Raw genomic sequence first — 23,012 nt, forward strand, 5'->3', positions numbered from 1 at the left:
AAAAAAAAAAAAAGTCATTTTTATTCCAGTCACGGCAAGAGGAAATGACAAAAAGCTGATTAAGCCTATCAGCTTCTGACACATCTTGCTATATTTTTCAATATATATTTTATATTTAGTGACTATCCTATACATTCCCGCGGTGGATCACTTTGTGGCGCTCCAAAATGACGTTAAAAAGTCATTTGATATCTGGTGTCAGAAGGCGTGGCTTACGGCAGGTAACAAAATGCTAATAAGCCGAGTTGCAACTGTCCTCCATTTTGTGGGTGTGCTCTCATTGCTTGAATGCATTTGTATGTGGGACACCAAAGAAAGACATCCATTTCTTCATCACTTGAGCTGAGAGACTTCATCCCAAATCATGAAAATGGTAATGTATTATTGGACATACACAATCTAAATGTACATCATTTAATATTCTATTATCTTTGTTCTGCCAGTTCTCTTTTTGAAATGCAGGATTAAGAAATACACATTTATTGAAGCCTGCTTGCAGTATTAAAATAATTTTCAATGATTAAAATGCATTTTCTGTTTTGAAAGGTTTTCCTCAGTTTCAGATTCTCTATACATTTGAGATTTCTGTAATTCGATCATATTCATGCTGCAGTTTGGCACATTTAGGAAAAAAGGTGCAGTGCAATAATCTCCTCATGAAGTATTTTGGAAATCTGACAGGAATATCAATTCAAAATGACTACAGCTAATTTAAAAACGTTCAATATACTGCACTACTAATATACTACAACCTACTGTACACTAGACACAGTCATAGTTCTCTTGTATGCAAAGAGAATCATTTGCATGCAGCAGATTGCACTCCATTGTTAAGGGTTTTTATTTCCTTTTCCTCCTTTCATAAAACACGAGGTGTTTTGTGAACATTATGTGTCCTCTTAGTGATACTGACTAATTTTCACGTTTTCAATTTGACCCCTTTTTAGTAAAAAAAAATGCAATTTTGCTTGCAACCTGCTAATCTGATGAGGATAATTCACAAATTAGGAAAAGTGAGTTGACCTTCCTTGCATTTTTTACGTTTCTTCCTAGTTCTATTATAGTATGCCATGAAAAGCAGCATTGTCTCTTACTTACATGCTATATGTGTGCATATAACGTGGGGAAAATTACCCCCTTTGTCCTTCCATAATCATTTACGCTATGTCAACACTTCCTTCCTGACATTTCATACCTGTGGAGCCATGTGGGAAAACAGCTAGTGGACTGTCGCAAGCACTTCCCGATTTTGTGGAATTTAAGTCTTATATTTTCCAGCTTGAAACACAGTTTGGGGCAAAAATATTTTTTGATTATAAGAGCACAATGACACAAAATAATAAGCTATATGTTGCACTTTTCGCTTTGCATTCCTTTAGATTCAGGTTACTCATCGTGAACTTAATCTCCTATTAAAGTAAAATACAGTAATGTCTGGGTGATAATTAAAATACAAATTGTCATCAAATGATTTAAGTGTAATAAGAGATATAATACTGTATAATAATGAAAGTGAATAGTTAAAGTACACATCACCTGCCTACTTGTTTCCTCGCCAACGCAACAAACTTAACAATGCTGATATAGTTATACTATAGATATACCATTATGATAGACTTTTAATTTTTTTTATTCTGTATTCCTTAACATTTGTGAAGAACGACTAATATTACTGCCGTACTGAGGTGCTGAGACCATCTCCATGTACAGTATATCTATATGCAAGTGTTGTGAAGATTACTTTGGAAATGTAGTTGGTGACAATTACAAGTTACCCCGTCGAAAATGTAATACTAGTGTAAGTCTTTCTATTATTTTCGAAAAGTAAAATAACTAACATAACATAACCTTTCTTAATTTTGAATGAATGTATCGATGTTTCCCCCCCCCCCCCCCCCCCCCCACAAAGTGGATTTAAACCATAAATAATTATGTTGGAATTAACCATATATTTGCTCTTTACACAAATAGTGAACTGATAACAAAACATGATGAAATGTAAATACATTTAAAAATGTGTTTGTTCCATTATAGTGAACAGCATGTGGAAAACCACCATAGCACACCAGGTTGACCTAATGACAAATGTGCACGGTTTAGACAATATCGCTTCATATGACAAATCAGATATGTGAAAGTTCCATAAAGAAGACCAAAATGATAAAGATGAAACTGTTCAAAAGTCAGTGTTCTTTTATGTATGTGTTCAAAAAGGGACTGTGAGTCAACCTCAACCTCAAAATCTCAGACAAATTAAGAGATTGCGCCACATGGTTCCGCTTTGAGGTCATCCATCCATCCATTTTCTTCACCGCTCATCCTCACTTGGGTCGCGGGCTGCTGGAGCCTATCCCAGCTATCTTCGGGCGGGAGGCGGGGTACACCCTGAACCGGTTACCAGCCAATCGCAGGGCACATAGAAACAAATAAGCATTCGCACTCAAATTCACACCTATGGGCAATTTAGAGTCTTCAACCAACCTACCATGCATGTTTTTGGGATGTGGGAGGAAACCAGAGTGCCTGGGGAAAAGCCACCCAGGCAGGGGGAGAACATGCAAACTCCACAGATGCGGGGCCAGGATTTGAACCCCGGTCCTCAGAACTGTGAGGCAGATGTGCTAACCAGTCATCACCGTGCTGCTTTGAGGTTATATTTGGGAAAATATGTCATGTTTGAGACGACATGACCAGAGAGCCAATGACAAGCGTCGACTTTGGAAGGAGTAAGTGATATGAAAAAAAAAAATTATTCTGAGCTTTTTTTCCAAATGTAACTTACATTTTAATCATGGAAATTCCCAAAACCAACTGTAATTTAATTACACATTTACTCAGTAATGGAATGGATTACATTCATTCATTTTCCATTACGATGTCCATTAAATGGAGGCAAAAAAATGTGGCAAAAACAGTTTCGTTTCTTTAGATTGCATTTAATGACGTCATTGCTATCTGTTTTTATGAAGTACAATATTATAGAGTGATATTTGTCTTATTAAAAACACATTACAAACATTTTTGTTGTGTTTTGGGAGGCTGCAATGGATTAATGGCATTTTCATTCATTTCGATGGGGAAAGATGATTTGCAATACGAGTGTTTTGATTTTTGAGCGTGGTCACGGAACAGATTGCATTTCAAGGCACCACTATACACGTAAATCTATGTGTCTTTACATGTGAATTATGTGGCTGCTCAATAACCACACAAACAATTTCATGTTACTTGCAGATAAACAATATTATATAACGATGATGATGATTTTTCAAAATGTTGCCAAGTTAGGTTCTATCCAGCATTGATTTTTACTGCCTGAACAAAGCGTCTTTATCCATCAGGGAAAGCGTCTGAGTGACTCATGATGTTTGACTAGTAAAGACAAGTCAATGATTATTGGTGTACATTGAAGAGACAAGACAAACTTGTACTTAACATTGAAATAGCCAAATACTTTTCTGTTTTTCCTACAGAGCTTCTTTGGCAAACTGAAGAACATGTAAGTATAAAGACCTAAAATGTCTTTTCAAACAATTGTGTCTTGTGTAAAGCTTTACGAAGCCAAGCCTCTTTTCTGTCCATGCAGCAACCCTCCGGCGCCACCCAGGAGGACAGGTGATGTCGCTTCCCCCTAAAAAGTGCATTTGTTTCTGTACTGCATAACTGCATCGTCGTTTCAGGCAACAATGAGGACTTTGGGTGGAAACAGCATGGAATTGTAAGTACATTTTTTAAATGTCAGATCTGTTCCTTGATAGACTCAAACCACAATTGTATTTTAATGGTCAAAAAGCATCCATCCATCTGTTTTCTATGGTGGGTGTCCTCACAACCATTCATACTCACATTTATGCCTATAGACAAATGATAAGGGCTTTCTTGACATCTAGTTATTTTTAATATTATAATATTCAATATTCCCTTATATACTGACGCAAGTACCCCAAAAATAATGTTTCCCTTGAACATGTCACCAATACTTACTGCTTATCAAACTCACAAAAATCAACACAAAAACATTTGATATTTGCTATACAGTGGATTGTGAATGTTTCAGTGGCAGGAGGATGAGGAGGAAGAGGGTGACATGTATGAAGTGCCTCCCTGTGAGCGTCCAGCTGCCACAGTCCCACTGAGACAAGTGGAAGAGAACGTATATATGGGTAAGAACACTCATTCACACTCCAATATCGGCGCTAGCCTCCTTGTGTGGAGTTTGCATGTTCTCCCCGTGCTTGCGGGGTTTTTTTTTTTAGGGGACTCCGTCTTCCTCCCACATTCCATAAACATGCATGCTAGCTTCAATGAAGACTCGAGTTTAAATTGTCTCTAGCTGTGAATGTGTGAATGGTTGTTTGTCTATATGTAACCTGCGATTGGCTGGCAACCTGGTATAGGTTCCCAGCTCACCCGTGACCCTAACGAGGACAAGAAAATGGATGGATGTTTGTAATTTTGCAGAAAGAACCTCCAGTGCGGGAGTCCCACAACAACGATTAGCTGCACCTGCATCAAGGCTGAATGGAAAATCTCAGGTAAATACAGCACTGGTATCCTGGATGTCTATTTTGATGAATACGTTTGAAAAACTTGACCTTTTGTCTCCTTTAGAAGCCTCAACATGCAAAGGAGTCGACCGCCAAGAAACGTGAGTCACAGTTTACAGCAGCACAGTGGAAATTTGGTTAACAAGTCTGACCCTTCAGCACCCGAGGTCGACAGAAACGAGAAGCCTGGCAGGAAAATGATGACGCCTCCTCCTGCTGCCTTTCTTACATCTACCATGGAGGAAGGTGCAGTAATTCATGTCAACTAATACAAATGCATTTTTTTTATGGCAAAAACAACATTTTTAAATGTTTTTTTTCAAAAAAATATATATATATGTATTTTGCTGCACTGTGTGGACAAAATATCAGGACACCTGGTCATTGCACCCAAAGGAAGTGAAACAAGGGCTTGCTCGCTACCCACTTTGCCATCTTCCACTTTTCAAGCAAGACTTTCTTTCAAGATGTTGGAGTCCTGTGTATAGTGGTGTTTTGAATCACGCATTGATGGCGCCCCCTGGAGTCTATGTGTGGCACCTGGAGCTGACATTTAAAATGAAGCCATGCAACTTTGCCTGCAGTAGCGGACCTAGCTTATATGGCGCCCTGTGGGGCCCACCTCAATGCCCCCCCCCCCCCCCCCCCCCACCGTTCTAGATATAGAACCCTATATCTATCCATCTCTATATACTGTATCTCTAGCTGCATCCATCTCGCTAGATTATTATCTATGTCTCTAGATCGCCATCTCTCTATATCGTTCTCTATCTATTTTTTTGTCTGCTTTTCAGATGTATATCTGGATCCGAATGAAGAACAGGTAATTTAATTATAATGTACCATGTTTTAGTCATTTCACGGTGCCGCTTCATGGACATGTAAAGAAATAAAAATAAATCAGTTTCAGCATCAATACTGTTAAGATTGTCCAGCATAACAAAGAAGGAAATAAGATGTATACGTAAGTGAGTGAACTTTAGGAGTTAAAACACCTAAGACCCTAAGACTGGAATTTGATTGTCTTTTGTGTATTTTTCTTCATTTTCCTCATATTAATAAATAATGCACTGCAAATGAAACACTAAATGTTACCCACACATACTGCTGCGTGCAATTCCCATACAGTCATCAAACGCTGTGTGTTCTCACGTTTCAGGGGGATAACGACAACCTGTATTTAGAACCAGCAGCTGGTAGGTCGCATGAATGCGGACTAGATTACGTTGATTAAATGTTTGCATAGTTCGCATGAAAAGTGCTCCTGATAAGGATCTTAATTTCATTCCCTCCCTGCCCGTCAGCTTGCCCTCCACCCCCACTGGGCCCGATTAGAATGTCTTCATCCACCATGACCTCACTCACGCCTTCGCCCATGTATGTGCCCGTCTACCACTCTCATACACTCACTGGTACACCTGCATAATGTAATGCAAATATATATTTTAGAAATTCTGCCTTTTCAGAGATAATAATGCTTAGTTTTTAGTTGTTTTTAATGTTTGCTTATTGCTTATTGCTTGTTGTAATTTGCGAGTGTACACAACTTCACTGCAACACAATGAGAGGTGTTAGTTATATTATTAATATTCCTCTTATTGTATGTATTAATCTACTTGTGTTACCCTTTCAACTAAACTAAATAGAATGAAACAAATAAATATCATTTTGGAAATATTATGAGGCAAAGAGTTTTTTTAATTCAATTATTACGTTTTTTTGTAAATACTTTTTAAATGATCATTTTTAACTTTTTTGCATGCTGCAAAAAATCTAAAGAAAAAAATTCCAGTCTTCAGTTTCATAGATATTGTGACATATTTTAGCTGTTTCCCTCCCAGTATGTTATCCAACGTTATTAACGGTATATGAAAATATGACATTATCGAGCCTTTATAGGAGAACTATCCCTGTTGTGTTAAATGCCGTATACTCAAATTGTTAGCTTTTATTCAGGTGTCCCTAATGTTTGGGCCAATTTATGTATACTATCGCATTTTACTACATGTAATCTGACATGCTGTCACTGTACAGAATGAAACCTCCAGTTCCCAGAGCAAATTCTGTGAGTTGTCCATGCACTCTTCCAGTTTAAAACATCGAACGTTTGAATCCCGATTCGTTCATATAAGTAAATTTAGTGCAGCTTCTTACTTTTTCCTGTTCCTTCCTTTCAGAATTCCTTCCTGCATTCCGTGACAGAAGTAAAAACAGGTATAGTCTTTTTCTCATATTAACACTGCACATGCAATCATTCGATGATATAAATGAACATCAATATACTGTATCCAAACATTTTAGCACCTAACTTTGAAGCAAGACCCGTCACCTCCAAGCTGTCCCCGTCGACAGCAGGTTTTAAGCCCCCTCTGCCAACCAGTCTAAAGGAGACTATGCTCAGGTAGGAAACTTTGTGCAATAGATTAAAATGTGCCAAATATATGTGAAGTAATTGCAGGTTACAGCTGTTGTGTGTTTGATCAGTAACATGCTTTTCTGCATTTTAGCCATGCAAATCCTCACATGCTGGATACTAAGCATGCAAGTAAGCCCATTTATTTTACACTGAAAAATGCACAGCTCATCACTTTAATGAATTGCGGGTTTTTAGATTTTAATAACATTTTCTTTCTTATTTTGAGCCTACTCTGGTGGTGGGAGAGCAACCAAACAGTCGGGGAATGAGGTAAAAAAAAAAAGTTGTGTTACCTAATAATTAATGTTTAAGTCTGTAGGACTTACGTTGATGTTAAATCATATAGGGCAAAGAATGGTTTGCTGGTGATTGCAACAGGAAAACAGCAGAGGATCTCTTACTGAGCGTCAATAAGGTATAAGACGAATTCCAATTCCAAGATTCCCAAACTTTAATTTCCTTTTTCATTTACAGTGGAACCGCTATGTTTCCTCTGTATGTTGGTCAACCTCCAACTTTTACCAGAGGAAATAACAGAAATAGAAATGAACTTTTTCAGGGTCGAACAGCCACCACCATAAAACCCGAGTTACCTTAACGTTCTTAACAACTGTTACACACATACAAACAACCAAAGTCATGACAATGCTCATTATCTCAAATAATCTTTCTCCAGTGAAATGAATGAAAATGCCATTAATCTGTTCCAGCCTCCTGCAAAAATCTGCAAATTTTGGTCGTGTTTTTTTAATAAGAAAAATAACACTCCGTAATGCATTTTTGCTTCTATTCAATGGATATTGTACTACTCCTTCTGGTGTGCGTGCCATGGCTACCTGCGGGCAGTATAATACAAGATATACATTGAGATGGTCACTCCTCAGTAAGCTGCAGTAATATGTCATTCTCGCAGAGGAAAAAGAATATATGCCTGTGAGTATTGTTATGTTGTCTGTCTACGTGTTGGTGCACAGTTTGTGTTCAAATCTCAGTTGCTTTTAAAGGGTTAGAACACCAAGACACCGATGCCATTCGTTTGCCAATCTATGGCATTTTGTATTGTTTATTTGCGTTAAGCTAAGTGGACTTTCCTAAGGCAAAGCTATGTGGTTGTTTACAATACACGACATGCAATTCTCTTTGTTTTATGGATACTTGGACAGTGAACACATTGAAGCCTCTTTTTTCTACAACATTCCTAGGAAATCTCAATAGCCCATCATCGCTATTTTTAGTACAGGCCCTTGGGCTACTCATGTGGCCACCTGGTGACCTGTGTTATAGATTCACTTCACATAGAGTGAAATATTTTCAAGTTTTTTTTTGTTTTTTTTAAAATATAATGTGTGATTAGTGGTCCTCTACTCTGTGTCCGTGCTGTAGGATGGCACCTTCCTCATCCGACACAGCTCGGCCCAGAACCCCCGACAGCCTTTCACCCTCGCTGTGCTCTACCAGCAGAAAGTCTACAACATTCCTGTTCGCTTCCTGGAGGAGATGCAGGGCTTCGCTCTGGGAAAAGAGGGCAAGAAAAGTGAAGAGGTGAACTCAGATTGAATGGTCCAGAGCACATGAGTTGAAATCAGGGCCCACTTTACAGCACTAAGACAAATACTACTTCTTGTTTCTTGCAAATGGATTTGTTCTTTTTATCTTGACATAAAATCTGTACAAAAATCGAACCGTTTCTTCAACTTTTAGAGAGATTGCATGCATTTTTTCCACACAAAATCCCATATCAACATAAATTGAACAATGGCATTTCTATTTTGTTGTTCTGACTTCTAATTTCAAAGTCAATTTGTTGCAGAAGATAATATAATAACAATTTAATGCAGGGTGAATTGTGTAGACATAATAATGAATGATAAGGTGGTTTCCAACTATATGATTTTCACAGTCATAACGGCACTCTGAGGGAATCCATAACTACCATGTGGCCTGCGATGAAAATGAGTTTGACACATCAGGACTAGAGATGAGGGGAGAGCTTGTAAACCTAAATAAATGATTAATCGGGTTTTTCTCCTTCCCCTCTCTCAGGTTTTCACCAGCCTGGACGAGATGGTGACGCATCACAAGAAGAACCAGCTCTATCTGATTGACAGCAAGAGCCATGCCAAGCATGCTGTCCATTTATCTAATCCTGCACGCTGTTAGTGTCACATTATCCTACACAGAAACAGATACTGTACCATCTTGATATTGTATACATACTCTGTTGGACACAATAGGCTGTGCATTAGCATGAAATTATATTCCACAGCATTAGGAATACCTGCACAGCTGTATCAAAGCAGACATACTGATGGAAAATTGACTTGCTGGATGAGTTGTTAGCATGTCTGCCTCACAGTTCCACAGTTTGGGCTTGGCATCCTTCCTGTGTGGATGCATGCGAATATTCTCATTTATCCAGGTCATTGTCTCCTCGGGGCATTTAATCGATTAATTTTCGATTAATCGATTAATCGAATCATTTAATAGAAGATGTTTCGCTACACATCTGGCCCTTCTTTATGATTTCAATGCACCACGATAGGATAGCTCTATCAGTTCTATTTATTATATTCATCATTTACCCAATTGTACTAATAGTGATCTGACTCTTTGATCTTACCAATAATACAATGAACTAAACATATCACCTCCTGCTCCTTTCCGTTATTACATTTTCATCATGTGTAGGTTGAGTCATGGTGGAAAAAGAAGTCAGGGTAAATGATTGGTTTGACCGGATGCACAGGCAGGCGTACTTCCAAATAAACAGATTCAAACCAGAGAGTTTTGACAGCAAAAGAGGGCAGGAAGGAATAAACACACAAGCAGATAAATCAGCTGGAGGCGCGGTGTCATTAAAGTATCCAGTCACATCCAGTAACAGCTGAGCCGCTGTTTCCATGTTCTGCTCCTTTGCATCTAGAGTCTTTTAGAGGAATACAACAACATAATGTCTCTTTAAATAAAACGTTTGTGGGTTGTGAGGCTGCTGCAGTAGCCGGTATAGCCTAATGATGATCAGCGAATGACTTCCTGGAGATGCTGCAATTTGGCAGCTGGGTGTGAGGCATTCTGCTGGGATGACGTACTGTTCCCCAGACCGGAGCTCATAATATCCCGTGATCACCACTGATAACAATATGTCTTAGCTAGACTCAGCAATATGGTGTGTAAATAATAGGCATGGACATTCGACCAAATTTCCTTGGTGGACTACTTGGGATTTTTTTGTATTATTTAAATATAATTATGATGGGATGATTGAATGTCTATTGCTTTGATGCTATTGTTTTTCTGATTAATGTTACCCAGAGGAGTCATCATAGCGGAGATCTGGGGATTAATCAACAAACAATTCCACACACAAAACCTATTACTTAACAGTTGATTAATTGATCATCTAGATTTGTCTATTGACTCACAGCATATCAACTCTTTGCTAGTAGGCATAAATATGAAACTCCTCATACAATCTGCACTACTGTATCCCCGAAATTTCAACATCATTTGAAATATGAACACTTGCATAAATACACTTCCTCGGGAAATGAAATGAAAAATAAAAGATTATTTATTTACCATAATTGATGAAGTGACTGACTGAAAATACATTAGAGGTACTCTAAGCTGCTTGCAAACAAGTAGCCGCTCATCTATTTGCAACACCCTAGCTCCCCCTGCTGTGATTATGGGAATGAAACTACAGAAATGGAGTGAGCAGTGGATCATTTGCATGAGACGGACCGCCCCTTGAGGTATTTTGATAGACATTTGGGAAGTGTTTAAAATTTTGACCCCCCAAAAAATGCAAATGTCTTTTACACACCTTAAATCATTAAAACTTTATCTATAAAATCTGATAATTTGAGCAAGAATTGGCTATGATATTAGACTACGAAATGATGTCATTTTTTGTGGACACCCCATAAACATTGCATTAAATTACTCCTGATATAGAGTACAAGTGTATATTCTTCACTGGTAAACAAGCAAAAGTTTTGTTAAAGGTCCCATATTTTAGCAAACTAACTTTTTCTAGTATTTGGGGTGTTATATTGGCTCTATAGTGCCTCAGTCAACATGTGAAATATGAGTTAAAATTGTCCACGCTTTCCTGAGTTCCAGACATTAGGCCAGAAATATGGTCATTCGAATGTCTCGAGCTTATCTACAGCACATCACTAGCGAAGATCTCTGCCTACCTCTCCGCTCCGAGCCAGCGCTGTAAACATAACAAACACGTGTGCTCTCACAAGTGGGTCTTCTACACGGAGGCAACCAATCAGAGCAAAGGGGGTGGTCTTAGTCAAATATGGACAAAGCGGATAAAAAACTGGGTCAAACAGAAGCAGCTGTCAGAGGGGCCTTTTCTGGACATGTATGACAAAATCAAGGTGTTTTTTTTTTTTTTTTTTATGAAATTGACACGTTTATACTAAAACAACGTTACAGAGTCACTCTATGGAGGTCTAAACAGCCAAAATAGGGGACCTTTAATTGTAAACATGCACGCATTTTTAAGACTACTCACATGTTTCTGAATCATGGCAGTTGACTCACTTCCATCGTTAAAGCTGACAGCATACTTAATCAACTCCTTTTTCACACACAGCGTATTTTCCAGCAGAGGAACTTGAAACTTCATTATGCTGTCTGTGCTGCCTTAAACAGAAGCCCCTTTGATTGGACCTGCGCTGTTTACATCCTTGGGGCAATTCTGAGTCACTTTCAGCCTCTGTTAAAAGTCTTATTCAGCTCAGTGCACTAATTGTACCTGACTTTCAAATGGGGTATATTTACACCAATTTACAGTTTAAAGGCATCTAAGCCCCATAAATTATCCAGAAACTCTAAAAATGAAAACCAGCATTGTATATGAAAAATATAGTGGAAAATGAAAATATCCTTCTTACTGTTTGATGTGTCAAATTTACATGGATGGATGAACGGATGGATGGATGGGTGGATGGATGGATGACTGACTCACAAACATAACACAGTGATTAATTGTTAAAGTTCACAACCGAAAATAAAGTTCAGTGTAATCCATCAGAAGTGGCGATAAAGAATGAACACAACTGTTTGATATTCACTCAGCGTAGTCTAAAAATAGTGTATTATGTATCGTGTTCCCTTAAAAATTGCATTCTGCAAGTAAAATATTTTTTCTCCCCAAGAGTGCATATTTCAGGGAGGAGGTTTTGCGTTTTGGCCATGGATTTTCTTGGCCGCTTGTTTCTAGGGAGAATTCAGAGGTCGCAATCATTTGTGCCCCATTGGCCAATGGAAAAAAAAGCTCTGTACAAGCCACCCCTACATCGACAAGAAAATGTAATATCGTTTTCTTATGTAAATGTTTTAAAATGTCACTGTAAGGATTATGAGACAGGTATAGTATGTGATTGTTGAATGTATATATTTTTTTAATTCAATGAAAAACAGCACATTCTGTTGGATCAAGTATGGCACTCCCTGCCTTGGCCCATAACTCAATATGAAGATGTAGAAAGACTTAATAACGTGACTTTTTGATGGTGTGTGTGTGTGTTCCTTGTGTGATATAAAGGTGGGACTGGTGATGTAAAAGTTGGAAATGGAGGGCTGAGGAGGAGACGGAGGAGGTCTTTGGCGGAGGGGTACACACACAAACACACTACACCTATGACCTTCTTGCGTTGACAGCCGTGAGAAAAACCCCTCCCGGGCCTCACTCGTCTCACTGTTTACCCTGTCTCGAAGCGGATTTTAATTTTAGAACTGCCCCTCACGCATGTGTTTATTCCGGGGCCACACGAAGAAGCGGCTCCGCACGAGTCTTGAGCGTTAACGTGGACTAGTTTTCTCGGCGGAGGTGCGGCCGGCTTCACGGCTGACTCTGGGGGACTCCTAATGGGAGCAGCAGTCGGCGTGTGAGAGTACAAGTCGAACGTTTCCCCCACCCTCTTAGCCCGTCAATATATTCCACTTTTTTTCAGGGGACGGTGGGCAGCGGACACTCAACAAGAGCACCTCCAAATCCTTCCTGGCTGCCCCCCTTTCCCCTTTCCTTTCTGCGAGGAGCCTTTTGGCGGAGAAACGTCTCGAAAATGGCCCAGATACTGCCCATACGATTCCAGGAACATCTGCAGGTAAGGGAAAAAAAAAGCGTTCCATTTAAAAAACAACAACAACAAAAAAACAAGCCTCCTCTTTGGCGCAGTTCCTCGCCCTTGTGTCATCACACAGGCGGCACATGTCGCATTTAAATGGGAATGTGAAAGTAGAGCTACGGGCTGTTGCTCAATATAGCCACAAGGCCTGGATTAGCCAAAGGATGACTTGGATAAATTGAACACCGTGCACTGCGCGTACAGTCATTATACCTGTTGGTAAATAAAAAAATATATATATTTTTTTAAAAGTCACTGTCACGTGCAATGCAAGCGTCTATGCCAGTGCAGTCACTTGCAGTGTTTTGACACTTTGTATGGCAGCGGAACCAGCCAGGGCTCAGCTGTTCTCTTTGGAACTGAGAGTGAATGGTCCTCAATGCTGTGCGTCTTCCATGTTGTCATGCCCTGCAGCAGCAGCAGCAGCAGCAGCACCACCACCTTTACGAGCTCTGGAACATCTAAAAACAAAAAGCATCACTCTCCCAATTTAGTGATCAAGGAACTAGCTCGTTGAGTCACAGTTTCACAAAATGTTTGTTTCATGTATTAAATGGGGGGGAAAGTCCATTCATGGCTTCAAAGGCTCTGTCTACTAGTTGAATGTTTTGCACCATATCTGACAAATGGCTCATTGGTGAAAAACAATGTTACTTAGCTTATAGCAGACTAAACTTTAAAACTTTTTATACCAAGCACCACCATCATGTCATTGACCGTCATTAAAATATAGTAGTAGGTGTTCATCAAGAGCAAGGCAGAGCTTTTACTTCTGGGTTAAGCCACTGGAACACTATGCACAGTTGTAATTTTAAGACTGGTTAAATGTAGTAAATGGAAAAACTACTTAAATGATTACATGAAAATGTACTGCACATTAAAGTTAAATACCAAATATGAGGTACCAATTTTTAAAAAACAAATATTTAATACTTCCTGTTCTTTCTCTGCTGTGTGGGACAACGGAGGTGTGCCCCGAGTTCCCAATGAAACCGCGTAGTGAGCGTGACTGGTGTATGCCATTTGTTTTTCTTTTACTGGTCCTGGGAGTTGGGGGAGGCAGCATGATGACCCACGAGGTTGGCATGTCTGCATCACAGATCTGATGATCTGGGTTTGAATCTCCAGTTTGCATGTTCTCCCAGTGCTCACTGCTTGGTTTTTTGTTGTTGTTGTTTGTTTTTATTTATTTATTTTACAGGTGCTCCGGTTTCCTTCCACATTCCAAAAAACATGCATCTGAGAATAATTGAAAACTCTAAATTGTCCACCGGTGTGAATATGAGTGTGAATCCTTGTTTGTCTACATGTGTAGACATGTGTAGACAAACACATTCAAGGGGCACAAAGTAATTGTGCCCCTTGAATTCTGCCTAGTAACAAGTGGCCAGAGAAATTATTTTGCTATTTGTTCCCTCTGCTAAAACTCAGTCTGCTCTTGCTAGCTTAGTTGGGTTTTATAATGAATCACATAGACTGACACATCAGAGAGTATTGCATTTGTCTTGATATGTAGTTCATTTCACTTTACTACATTTCATATGATTATCCTATATCATTCCCTTCATGTCCTATATTCGAAGATACCACTTCTCAGGATATTTTAATTGTGGATCAAAGAGCTTAACAATGTATTGTATTGTTTTAGTCACAGGTACCAGTTCTGTTCTAAGGCAACACCATGACACACAAAGGCCTTTAGAACCCTTCACTGTAAGGGCTCAAACATGCATGCCTGTGCTGTACTGCTCTCTTAGTGCATATCACACACCCACACTCGCCCACTTGTCTAGAATATGGTGACTAATGATTCATCACCCTAGTTCACTTCCACCCCCCTGCGGAATTGTGCTGATGGTTTTCCTGTTGGTCTGTACTGAGGGGTTTATGCACTGCAACCTGACTGTAAAAGAGCTTTCCCGACATAGTTGGTGATGTTCTAAGTGCCTGTGAGTGAAGTCCTAAGTTTGACACGCCAAGGATCCAGTACGTGAGTCTGTATTAGTGTAGTCTGTCACCAAGTCATAATTACAGTAAATATTTGTATAAAACTCTTCTAGGCCATCAATGAGACAATCAAATGAAAAACATTAAGTACGGCAGTAACTGAGCGTGGCATCTTGTGCCACGAGGGTCATGTTTACCACTGTGTTACATCACCTTTTCTTTTAACATTCAATAAACGTTTGGGAACTGAGGACACTAATTGTTGAAGCTTTGTAGGTGGAATTCTTTCCCATTCTTGCTTGATGTACAGCTTCAGCTGTTCAACAGTCCGGGGTCTCCGTTGTCGTATTTTACGCTTCATAATGCGCCACACATTTTCAATGGGAGACAGGTCTGGACACCAGGCAGGCCAGCCTAGTACCCGCGCTCTTTTACTGCGAAGCTGCGCTGTTTTAACACGTGCAGAATGTGGTTTGTCATTGTCTTGCTGAAATAAGCAGGGGCGTCCATGAAAAAGAAGTTGCTTGGATGGCAGCATATGTTTCTCCAAAACCTGTATGTACCTTTCAGCGTTAATGGTGCCTTCACAGATGTGTAAGTTACCCATGCCGCGACTGTTATGGACGCAAACGTCCATAACAGTCCGGATGGTTCTTTTCCTCTTTGGCCTGGAGGACACGACATCCACCATTCCCCCAAAAATTTGAAATGTGGGCTTGTCGGACGACAGAACACTTTGCAGTCCATCTTAGATGAGCTCGGGCCCAGAGAAGCCGCGGGCGTTTCTGGGTGTTGTTGATAAATGGCTTTTGCTTTGCATAGTAGAGTTTCAAGTTGCACTTGCGGATGTAGCGCCGAACTGTATTTACTGACATTGATTTTCTGAAGTGTTCCTGAGCCCATGTGGTGATATCCTTTACACATTGATGTCGGTTTTTGATGCAGTGCCGCCTGAGGGATCGAAGGTCACGGGCATTCAATGTTGGTTTTCGGCCTTGCCGTTTACATGCAGTGATTCCTCCAGATTATCTGAACCTTTTGATGATGAAATCCCTAAATTGCTTTCAATTGTACGTTGAGGAACATTTTCCTCAAACTGTTGGACTATTTTCCCACGTACTTGTTCACAAAAGAGGTGACCCTTGCCCCATATTTGCTGCAAGTGGGCTTGTGAATGACTGAGCAATTCAGGGAAGCTCCTTTTTTATACCCAATCATGGCACCTATCTGTTCCCAATTAGCCTGTTCACCTGTGGGATGTTCCAAACAGGTGTTTGATGAGCATTCCTCAACTTTCTCAGTCTTTTTTGCCACTTGTCCCAGCTTTTTTGGAACGTGTTGCAGCCATACAATTCCAAGTTAATGATTATTTGCTAAAAACAATCAAGTTTATCAGTTTGAACATTAAATATCTTGTCTTTGTAGTGTATTCAATTAAATATAGGTTGAACATGATTTCCAAATCATTGTATTCTGTTTTTATTTGTTTTTAACACAACGTCCCAACTTCATTGGAATTGGGGTTGTATTTTAATGCAGTTTTCCCATTGACACAACAGCGGGTCGTTGAAGCTGCCAGCAGAGTCCCAGCAATGAAGTTTCAAGGTCACTTCCTTCTTTTCTTGTCATTGTCTGACTGGGATCACCTGAGGGTGTTTAGCATTTTTATGCTCTCTACATATGGTGATTGGTTGTTAATTGCCATCTGTCGCCTGAACACAGAAAATAACTAGAATCTCAGCCAGTCCTTTTTTGGGCTGGTGCCATATTGTACACCTTTGCCTGCATATGCCAAATTTTTCATTAGTATTCATGTTATTTAGCAGGAAATTAAAGATAAAATACAATTTAAAAATGGTAACAACAGAGGACAAGATTTCTCAGCAACCCAACTCTTGGACAATATATTGTTTCATATTGTAACTTCAGGTCAAATATATTGTCTTTCAGTTCATTTCCATTCTGCCGCAACAGAATACACCAGTCAGAAATGTCTGTGTTCTTCGCTTGGCAATTTCATGGAAAAAAAGCCACTGAATGCCCCTTTAATCAGTCTCGAATTTTGAAAGAGAAACAAACAGACAGTTGTCCGTGAAGGAACTAGCTATACCACGATGTCCCATAGCAGCCCCTCTGCTTGGTGTCTTGCTGCCAAGAAACTTTGTGACGTACCCCCTCCACCTCCTCTCGTCTGTAGCTTGTTGTTATGGTAACTGCAGGCAGTGAAATGGCCTTTCACTCGAAAAAGCACAGAACCCCCACCTTCTCTTCACTCCCCGCCCCCTTCTTCTGGCCAGCAAGACCCACTTTTGCCAGCCAAAGATCCTTTATCCACCCAAGTATGACTGCTCATTGCAGACTCCTCTCTTCAGTGACACTTGCTGATGGAGGCCATGCGCTCCCTGGCAGTCTTGGGGTTATGAGTTCAAATTGCTTTAAACGTTCTATACTCTTTGTCTGGAGACAGTAAAGCAACTGCAAGAAATCCCGCTCTGGCACAGTCATACACCCCAGTGAACAAAGTTGGCTCCAACAGAGTAAAAAATTCTTGGAATTTCAAACCGGGGGACTTTGGGCCTCAAGTTGTTTAGCATTTTCTTCCATGGCGTGGTATTTACTGCTCTTTCTGCCGTCTGTGTCAGAGTTCAGGGGTGCAATGTGGATCCAGACCTGCTGAAAGGTACCAGTTGGTGACTCTTCTTCTGGACTATTAAACAAGGAAGTGAAGATGAATTGCTTTCGCTTTGGAAGTACTGTCATCATCTGCAAGCTGTGCAGCCCAATAGTTTTTTTCTTCATCGTTCTTTGTCTCATCTGCTTAATTGTTGTGTAATAAAGTGGGTAAAGTTTAAACTGAAGTAGGTCAAAATGCCACTTAGGGCTTAATTGAATAACTCAAATATTTTGATTACAAAAAAGGTCAAAGCAAAATCTCTTCCTCTTTGCAGGGGTCATATTTCCTCACCCAATAATCTTATTGCAGTCGCACGCACCACTCTGTGTAGAAATTCTGTTAGTTAGTGTGATGATGGCAAGCCGCTAGGAAAGAGTCCGTAAAAGCCAAAGACTAGTCAAAGTGTGGGATAATTTCATACTTAACAAGGACTTAATATGGAAGATGAAGTCCAATATGTACCACAGCTAATTTAATGTAGCCTACCATCGCTAGCTAGAACGTATTTTAATGCAAGTGACAGACACAGCTGCCGGTGCACTTTCAATTGCTTTTATTGTACTAATGATAAGAAAACAAACACATAAAACACACATTCATACACGAGCTGCCAATGGCCACAACTCATGCAGTCACTCAACATGCAGTTAACAGCCAGCCAACTCTACACTGTCATTCGCTGATGCCCATGTCACTCAGTAGGCCAGTCCTGCCTTTTGAAAATCATTCAAAATCACAGATAACACAGAAGAATGGGAGATGTGAGGAATAATACCTGCATGCACATGTTCTTGTTTGATTATGCAAAGTAAAAATTTCTCCAGTTACTCAATTATTCCAGGGGATAATCTATAGAATACTCAATTCTAAAAGTTGTCACTTGTCTGAAAGGATCAACAGTGTAGTTGTTCACATTGCTTATTTTTATGTAGCTGGCATGTGGTCGCTTGATTGGTAATCAGTCCAGGGTGTAGTCCACATTCCATCCAGGACTTTAGTAGGATTAGTGGTTAAAGGAAATGGATAGATGGATCTGTACAGTAGAGCGATGACTGTAGGAAACTATAGATCACTGCGGCCGTCAAATAGCGGCCAACATCTGTGGAAGCCCTTGCTAACATGACAGTCAACTGAGGTTAATGTGGCTTTGCTGCTGGATTTCTTTGCACAAAGCATAAAATGTCCTCCGGGTCCAAACCGCCTGTGTCAATTTGAATGAGACCCAAACCAACCTGCTGCTCTTGTGGCTGCTAAAACTGCTGCTACGCATCTACACTGATGGAACCGTGCCCCCTTTGTCAATTCAGTGGATGTGATATACAGACGAGGTCAGCAAATCGCATCCGGGTTCTCCTCCTCAGGATGTGGAGGAAACGTTGATTACATCACGCATGTGTCTAACAAGACATGCCTGTGAATGAACTGTGATGTTAAAGAGCATCTGTGTCCAGTCACCTAACTCAATCACAGATGTGTGGAAAGCCATTCATACACTAATTTGGACTTCAAATGGCTCCAGCGTTCTCTCAGACATGAAATCCAGCAAAGATTATTTTCTTATGATGGATGCCAAAATACTTTTCATACACACCTTTGCTGACAGTTAAGCAATAAGGACATGCCCTGAATCTCATCCAAAATTAAAAGGAAATTTTCTTAGCTCTTCTATTAACTAGTTGCTGCTTAAATACCCTAGTATTCTAGGGTGAGCACTACAATGAAAACATAATAAGATAAACTTCCACCAATTCCTATAGTACAATTTAGTTTGTCACAGTATGGTTTGGACCAGTAAACCATGATGTGGCTTTCATTTCCACTGTGGTTGGATGGTGATAATTGATATCTGTAAACAAGAAACACAGTGGCACTGTCTGACGACAACCTCATAAGTCCACTTTATGATGTTGTTGACTTTTCAATAGAGATTCCCTGTGTTCTGTTCGCGTGCTGTTAGACCTGTGTAGCTAAACAACTAATGAAACCGTGTTTGCAATCAACACCATGCTTTTAATAAGGATTTCCACTGACTGCTAGAAATGTATTTGAAAAGCGTAAATCCATTTTAGACCACCATGCCAAGTTAAAACAGATTTAATACTGTAAAGAGAAGCCCCAATCACAAAACTGGAAATACAGTGGACCCCAGCTTTTCGTGGGGGATAGGATCCGAGCCCAACCATGAATAGCGAAAATCTGTGAAAAATTTACCCCCATTAAAATTGCATAGAATTTTTTTTTTTTTAAACCCTAAGAATTCCCCAGTAAGCGGGGATATACCGCCAATAGGTTTTCTGTGAAAAATGGGGGTTGCCTCCCCACACACACAAAAAAAAATGTTTTTAAAAACCTGTAACTTCTGCAAAACAATTTGCTATATACAGTTCCGTCTCAGTTGTTTGTTTCAGCTCCTCACGCACTCAAGCGTCCGGAGCTGATGTGATGCGTCAGCAACGCATCCACCCAATTCTGTCCAGTGACTCACCAGATACCGTCAACGTTGTTAAGTTGTTCTGCATTTGTTTTTTTGTAGCTTGGGTTTGGTAAATGCAGCTGCTGAAATGGGAAGGTCCAACATGTGTATGCATGTGTGAGGGTGGGTCACTTGCAACTTTGGATGTGGTAGCTGAGCTGTGATTTTTGGTCTGGGAAGAGAGGTTGTGGTAGGTGACAGGGGTGCCAGGGGGTGTTTCTTATAGTGAGTCACTCACTCCACCCTAAACCGTTTGGTTACCAAATAACTGTTCTTACTGGGATTTAACACTGCAGCATCCTTTTTTCTTAGTAAACCCCTTCAAGTATCCCCCCATCACTCTTACCAGGATACTGGGTTGTATTCTGTCTATTCATGTTATCTGCTATCCTTATTGCTTCCCTCCTCCTCTCGCAGATCGTTTTGGCACTCCAAGGGAGTTGCAGCATATGGCTGTAATCCTCCCTCAGGTTTTCTCCTTGGCTTTTCAAGGAGCACATTGCTTGTACTCCCCCATGTTGCACAATAAGTCCTCAGTGAGAAGATGGATACTTTAAAAAAAAATAAAATTCTTAATGGGGTTGTTTAACAGTGCGTTGGAGTGTTTACACAAGAACAATTTCTTGATCTTTTTAATGAGTTTGTTGACCTCGAACTCATGCTCCTAGTGCTGCTCCAATTCAGCCTTCTCGTGCTATAGTTGCATGAGCTTCCTGCCTAACTTTCTGTGATTTGAAAATAGTCTCAAAGTGGAAGTTAAAGAAAATAACATGTCACCATTATTATTCCCATGTTCAAATTTTTTGGGCATGCTTGAATTTGTCACAGACAAAACAACAATTGAGCACCATGGTGGTGTAAGCCCCTAACTTTATTGCTGGGACTATATATTGGACACATATTTTAAAATATGGTGTTATCCAACGGTGCTGCATTTCTCATATTCGTCAAATTCTAAGTCCATAAACATACACACAAAGAATATTCAAAACACAGTTTCATTCCAAAGTTAAATCGCAAACTACTTGTCCCAATTCCATGCATTATATAGTGCTTTCAGTCAGTTTTCGCCATCTTGTATAAAATATCTGAAAGCAATACCGGTACTTGAGTAAAGTTACAAATATACTTAAAAAAAAAAAAACCTTTGGTGGAAGGGGCATGTCACCTTATAGCCTATCACTTGAAAAAATGTTTTATAATTATCTAACATTTGCTATACTTGAGTATAAAAAGTCCCTTTCATCCATCCATTTTCCATGCCGCTTATTCTGTTCAGCGTCGCAGGTGAGCTGGAGCCCAAACCAGCTGACTTTGGGCGAAAAACACACTACACCCTGGACTGGTCGCCAGTCAATATCAGGGCACATATAGAGACGGATGACCATCACACCATCTTTAAGTGGAAACTGAAGCCATGCTGCCTGCACTAAAGTCAAGCCAGTTTACCATTATGCCATCAGTTACTAGTATCAAAATTAATTTTCTGATATGAAATATACTTAAGAATTGGAAGTAAAAATATTCCTCAAAAAGTAAGGGGTTTGAATTGTAATATTTATGTTTTTATTTCATTATATTTGTTGGTATTTAGTTTACTTCAGTAGTGTACAGTAATTAAAACTCTATATGTTAGCTAATGAGCGAAGTAAGACTGACCATCAGGCAAAGCTGGTGTCTGCTGGCCTCAAGCCGAAGGAGCGACAGAGAGAAAAAGACACGCTAACAGTGCCTCCGTGTAAAGACTTTAAGATTACCTATATCTCATTTTCATGACCTCGCCTTTTTGCTACCCCTACTACATCAGTAGAGGCAGGACTATTCCGCTTTGGGCTCCGCGCTTCAGGCAACAAACATCCATCCATTTTCTGAGCCGCTTCTCCTCATTAAGGTCGCGGGCATGCTGGAGCCTATCCCAGCTGTCATCCGGCAGGAAGTGGGGTACACCCTGAACTGGTTGCCAGCCAATCGCAAGGCACATACAAACAAACAACCATTCGCACTCACACCTACGGGCAATTTAGAGTCTCCAAATAATGAATGTTTTTGGGATGTGAGAGGAAACCGGAGTGCCCGGAGAAAACCCACGCAGGCACGGGGAGAACATGCAAACTCCAAACAGGCGGGACCGGGGATTGAACCCGGTTCCTCAGAACTGTGAGGCTGATGCTCTAACCAGTCGTCCACCGTGCCGCAGGCAACAAACAATTTCTTCATATTTTATTTTGTACGAGCGAATAATGAAGATGGTTAGGGGAAATGTAACTAGTAAAAGTATTCATGTCATTTAGGAAATTTAATAGAGTAGCAATTGAAAGTTGCTAGAAACATAAATAATCAAAGTAATCGACAGATATGTGAAGACTACACTGTTACATTATACTATGTAACATTATAAGACTGTTTTCATGTTAATATGCCCTAAGGGTGCAAACTGTGTGTTCAGCTGTCAATCTAAAGGTCAGTGTAAAGGAAATTCAAACTTGCCTTATGTAAATCAGATTCACTCCAGTTTTAAATGTGTGTAGCCTTGTAGTGGCTCACTCAACCAACCAGTTGCGAGACAGCACAGTCTTTGTCATGAGGATTCCTCTCCGCTTGCCTCAGACTGCATAATGTAGTCAGTTGGTCATCAGAAGGAGAGCGTTCAGTTCTTTTAACAATGTGTGCAAAAATAGTGTTCATGGAATTATTATTATTTTTTTTTTTAATTAATTAGATTAAGCCCTGCGATTGGCTGGAGACCAGTTCAGGGTCTACCCAACCCCTCGCCCGAAGATAGCTGGGATAGGCTCCAGCACGCCCG

The 23,012-nt window shown here is 40.1% G+C and overlaps 2 protein-coding genes across 8 annotated transcripts in view; both read left to right on the plus strand.

Annotated features, from left to right (window-relative positions):
• Positions 1–282: 282 nt before the first annotated feature.
• si:dkeyp-117b11.1 (B-cell linker protein) lies at positions 283–10,515 on the plus strand. 3 transcript variants are annotated; one of them, XM_061673424.1, is made up of 19 exons: positions 283–373; positions 3,474–3,499; positions 3,587–3,615; positions 3,681–3,718; positions 4,058–4,163; positions 4,462–4,535; positions 4,612–4,648; positions 4,707–4,793; positions 5,342–5,370; positions 5,707–5,743; positions 5,852–5,924; positions 6,582–6,612; positions 6,725–6,761; positions 6,849–6,948; positions 7,055–7,092; positions 7,190–7,233; positions 7,310–7,378; positions 8,347–8,505; positions 9,007–10,515. In XM_061673424.1, exons 1-19 carry the CDS (start codon positions 365–367, stop codon positions 9,121–9,123), a joined length of 1,140 nt encoding a protein of 379 aa, XP_061529408.1. In that variant the 5' UTR covers positions 283–364; the 3' UTR covers positions 9,124–10,515. The 3 variants fall into 3 exon arrangements, with proteins under 3 accessions (XP_061529408.1, XP_061529410.1, XP_061529409.1); XM_061673426.1 differs by lacking the exon at positions 9,007–10,515 and adding an exon at positions 7,810–7,896 and having other exon boundaries at positions 8,347–8,421; XM_061673425.1 differs by lacking the exons at positions 8,347–8,505; positions 9,007–10,515 and adding an exon at positions 7,810–8,338.
• Positions 10,516–12,662: 2,147 nt separating this feature from the next.
• cltcl1 (clathrin, heavy chain-like 1) overlaps positions 12,663–23,012 on the plus strand; it is a 33,281-nt gene continuing 22,931 nt past the window's right edge. For 4 of the 5 annotated variants that reach the window (XM_061672059.1, XM_061672060.1, XM_061672063.1 and 1 more), the window contains exon 1: positions 12,663–13,091. In XM_061672059.1, the coding sequence (XP_061528043.1) occupies positions 13,050–13,091 (42 nt within the window). In that variant the 5' untranslated portion in view covers positions 12,663–13,049. The remainder of the gene's footprint in view (positions 13,092–23,012) is intronic. The other variant, XM_061672061.1, reaches the window with a different exon arrangement.

This window comes from Phycodurus eques, chromosome 3, assembly GCF_024500275.1.
Source record: "Phycodurus eques isolate BA_2022a chromosome 3, UOR_Pequ_1.1, whole genome shotgun sequence".
Taxonomy (NCBI): Eukaryota; Metazoa; Chordata; class Actinopteri; order Syngnathiformes; family Syngnathidae; genus Phycodurus; species Phycodurus eques.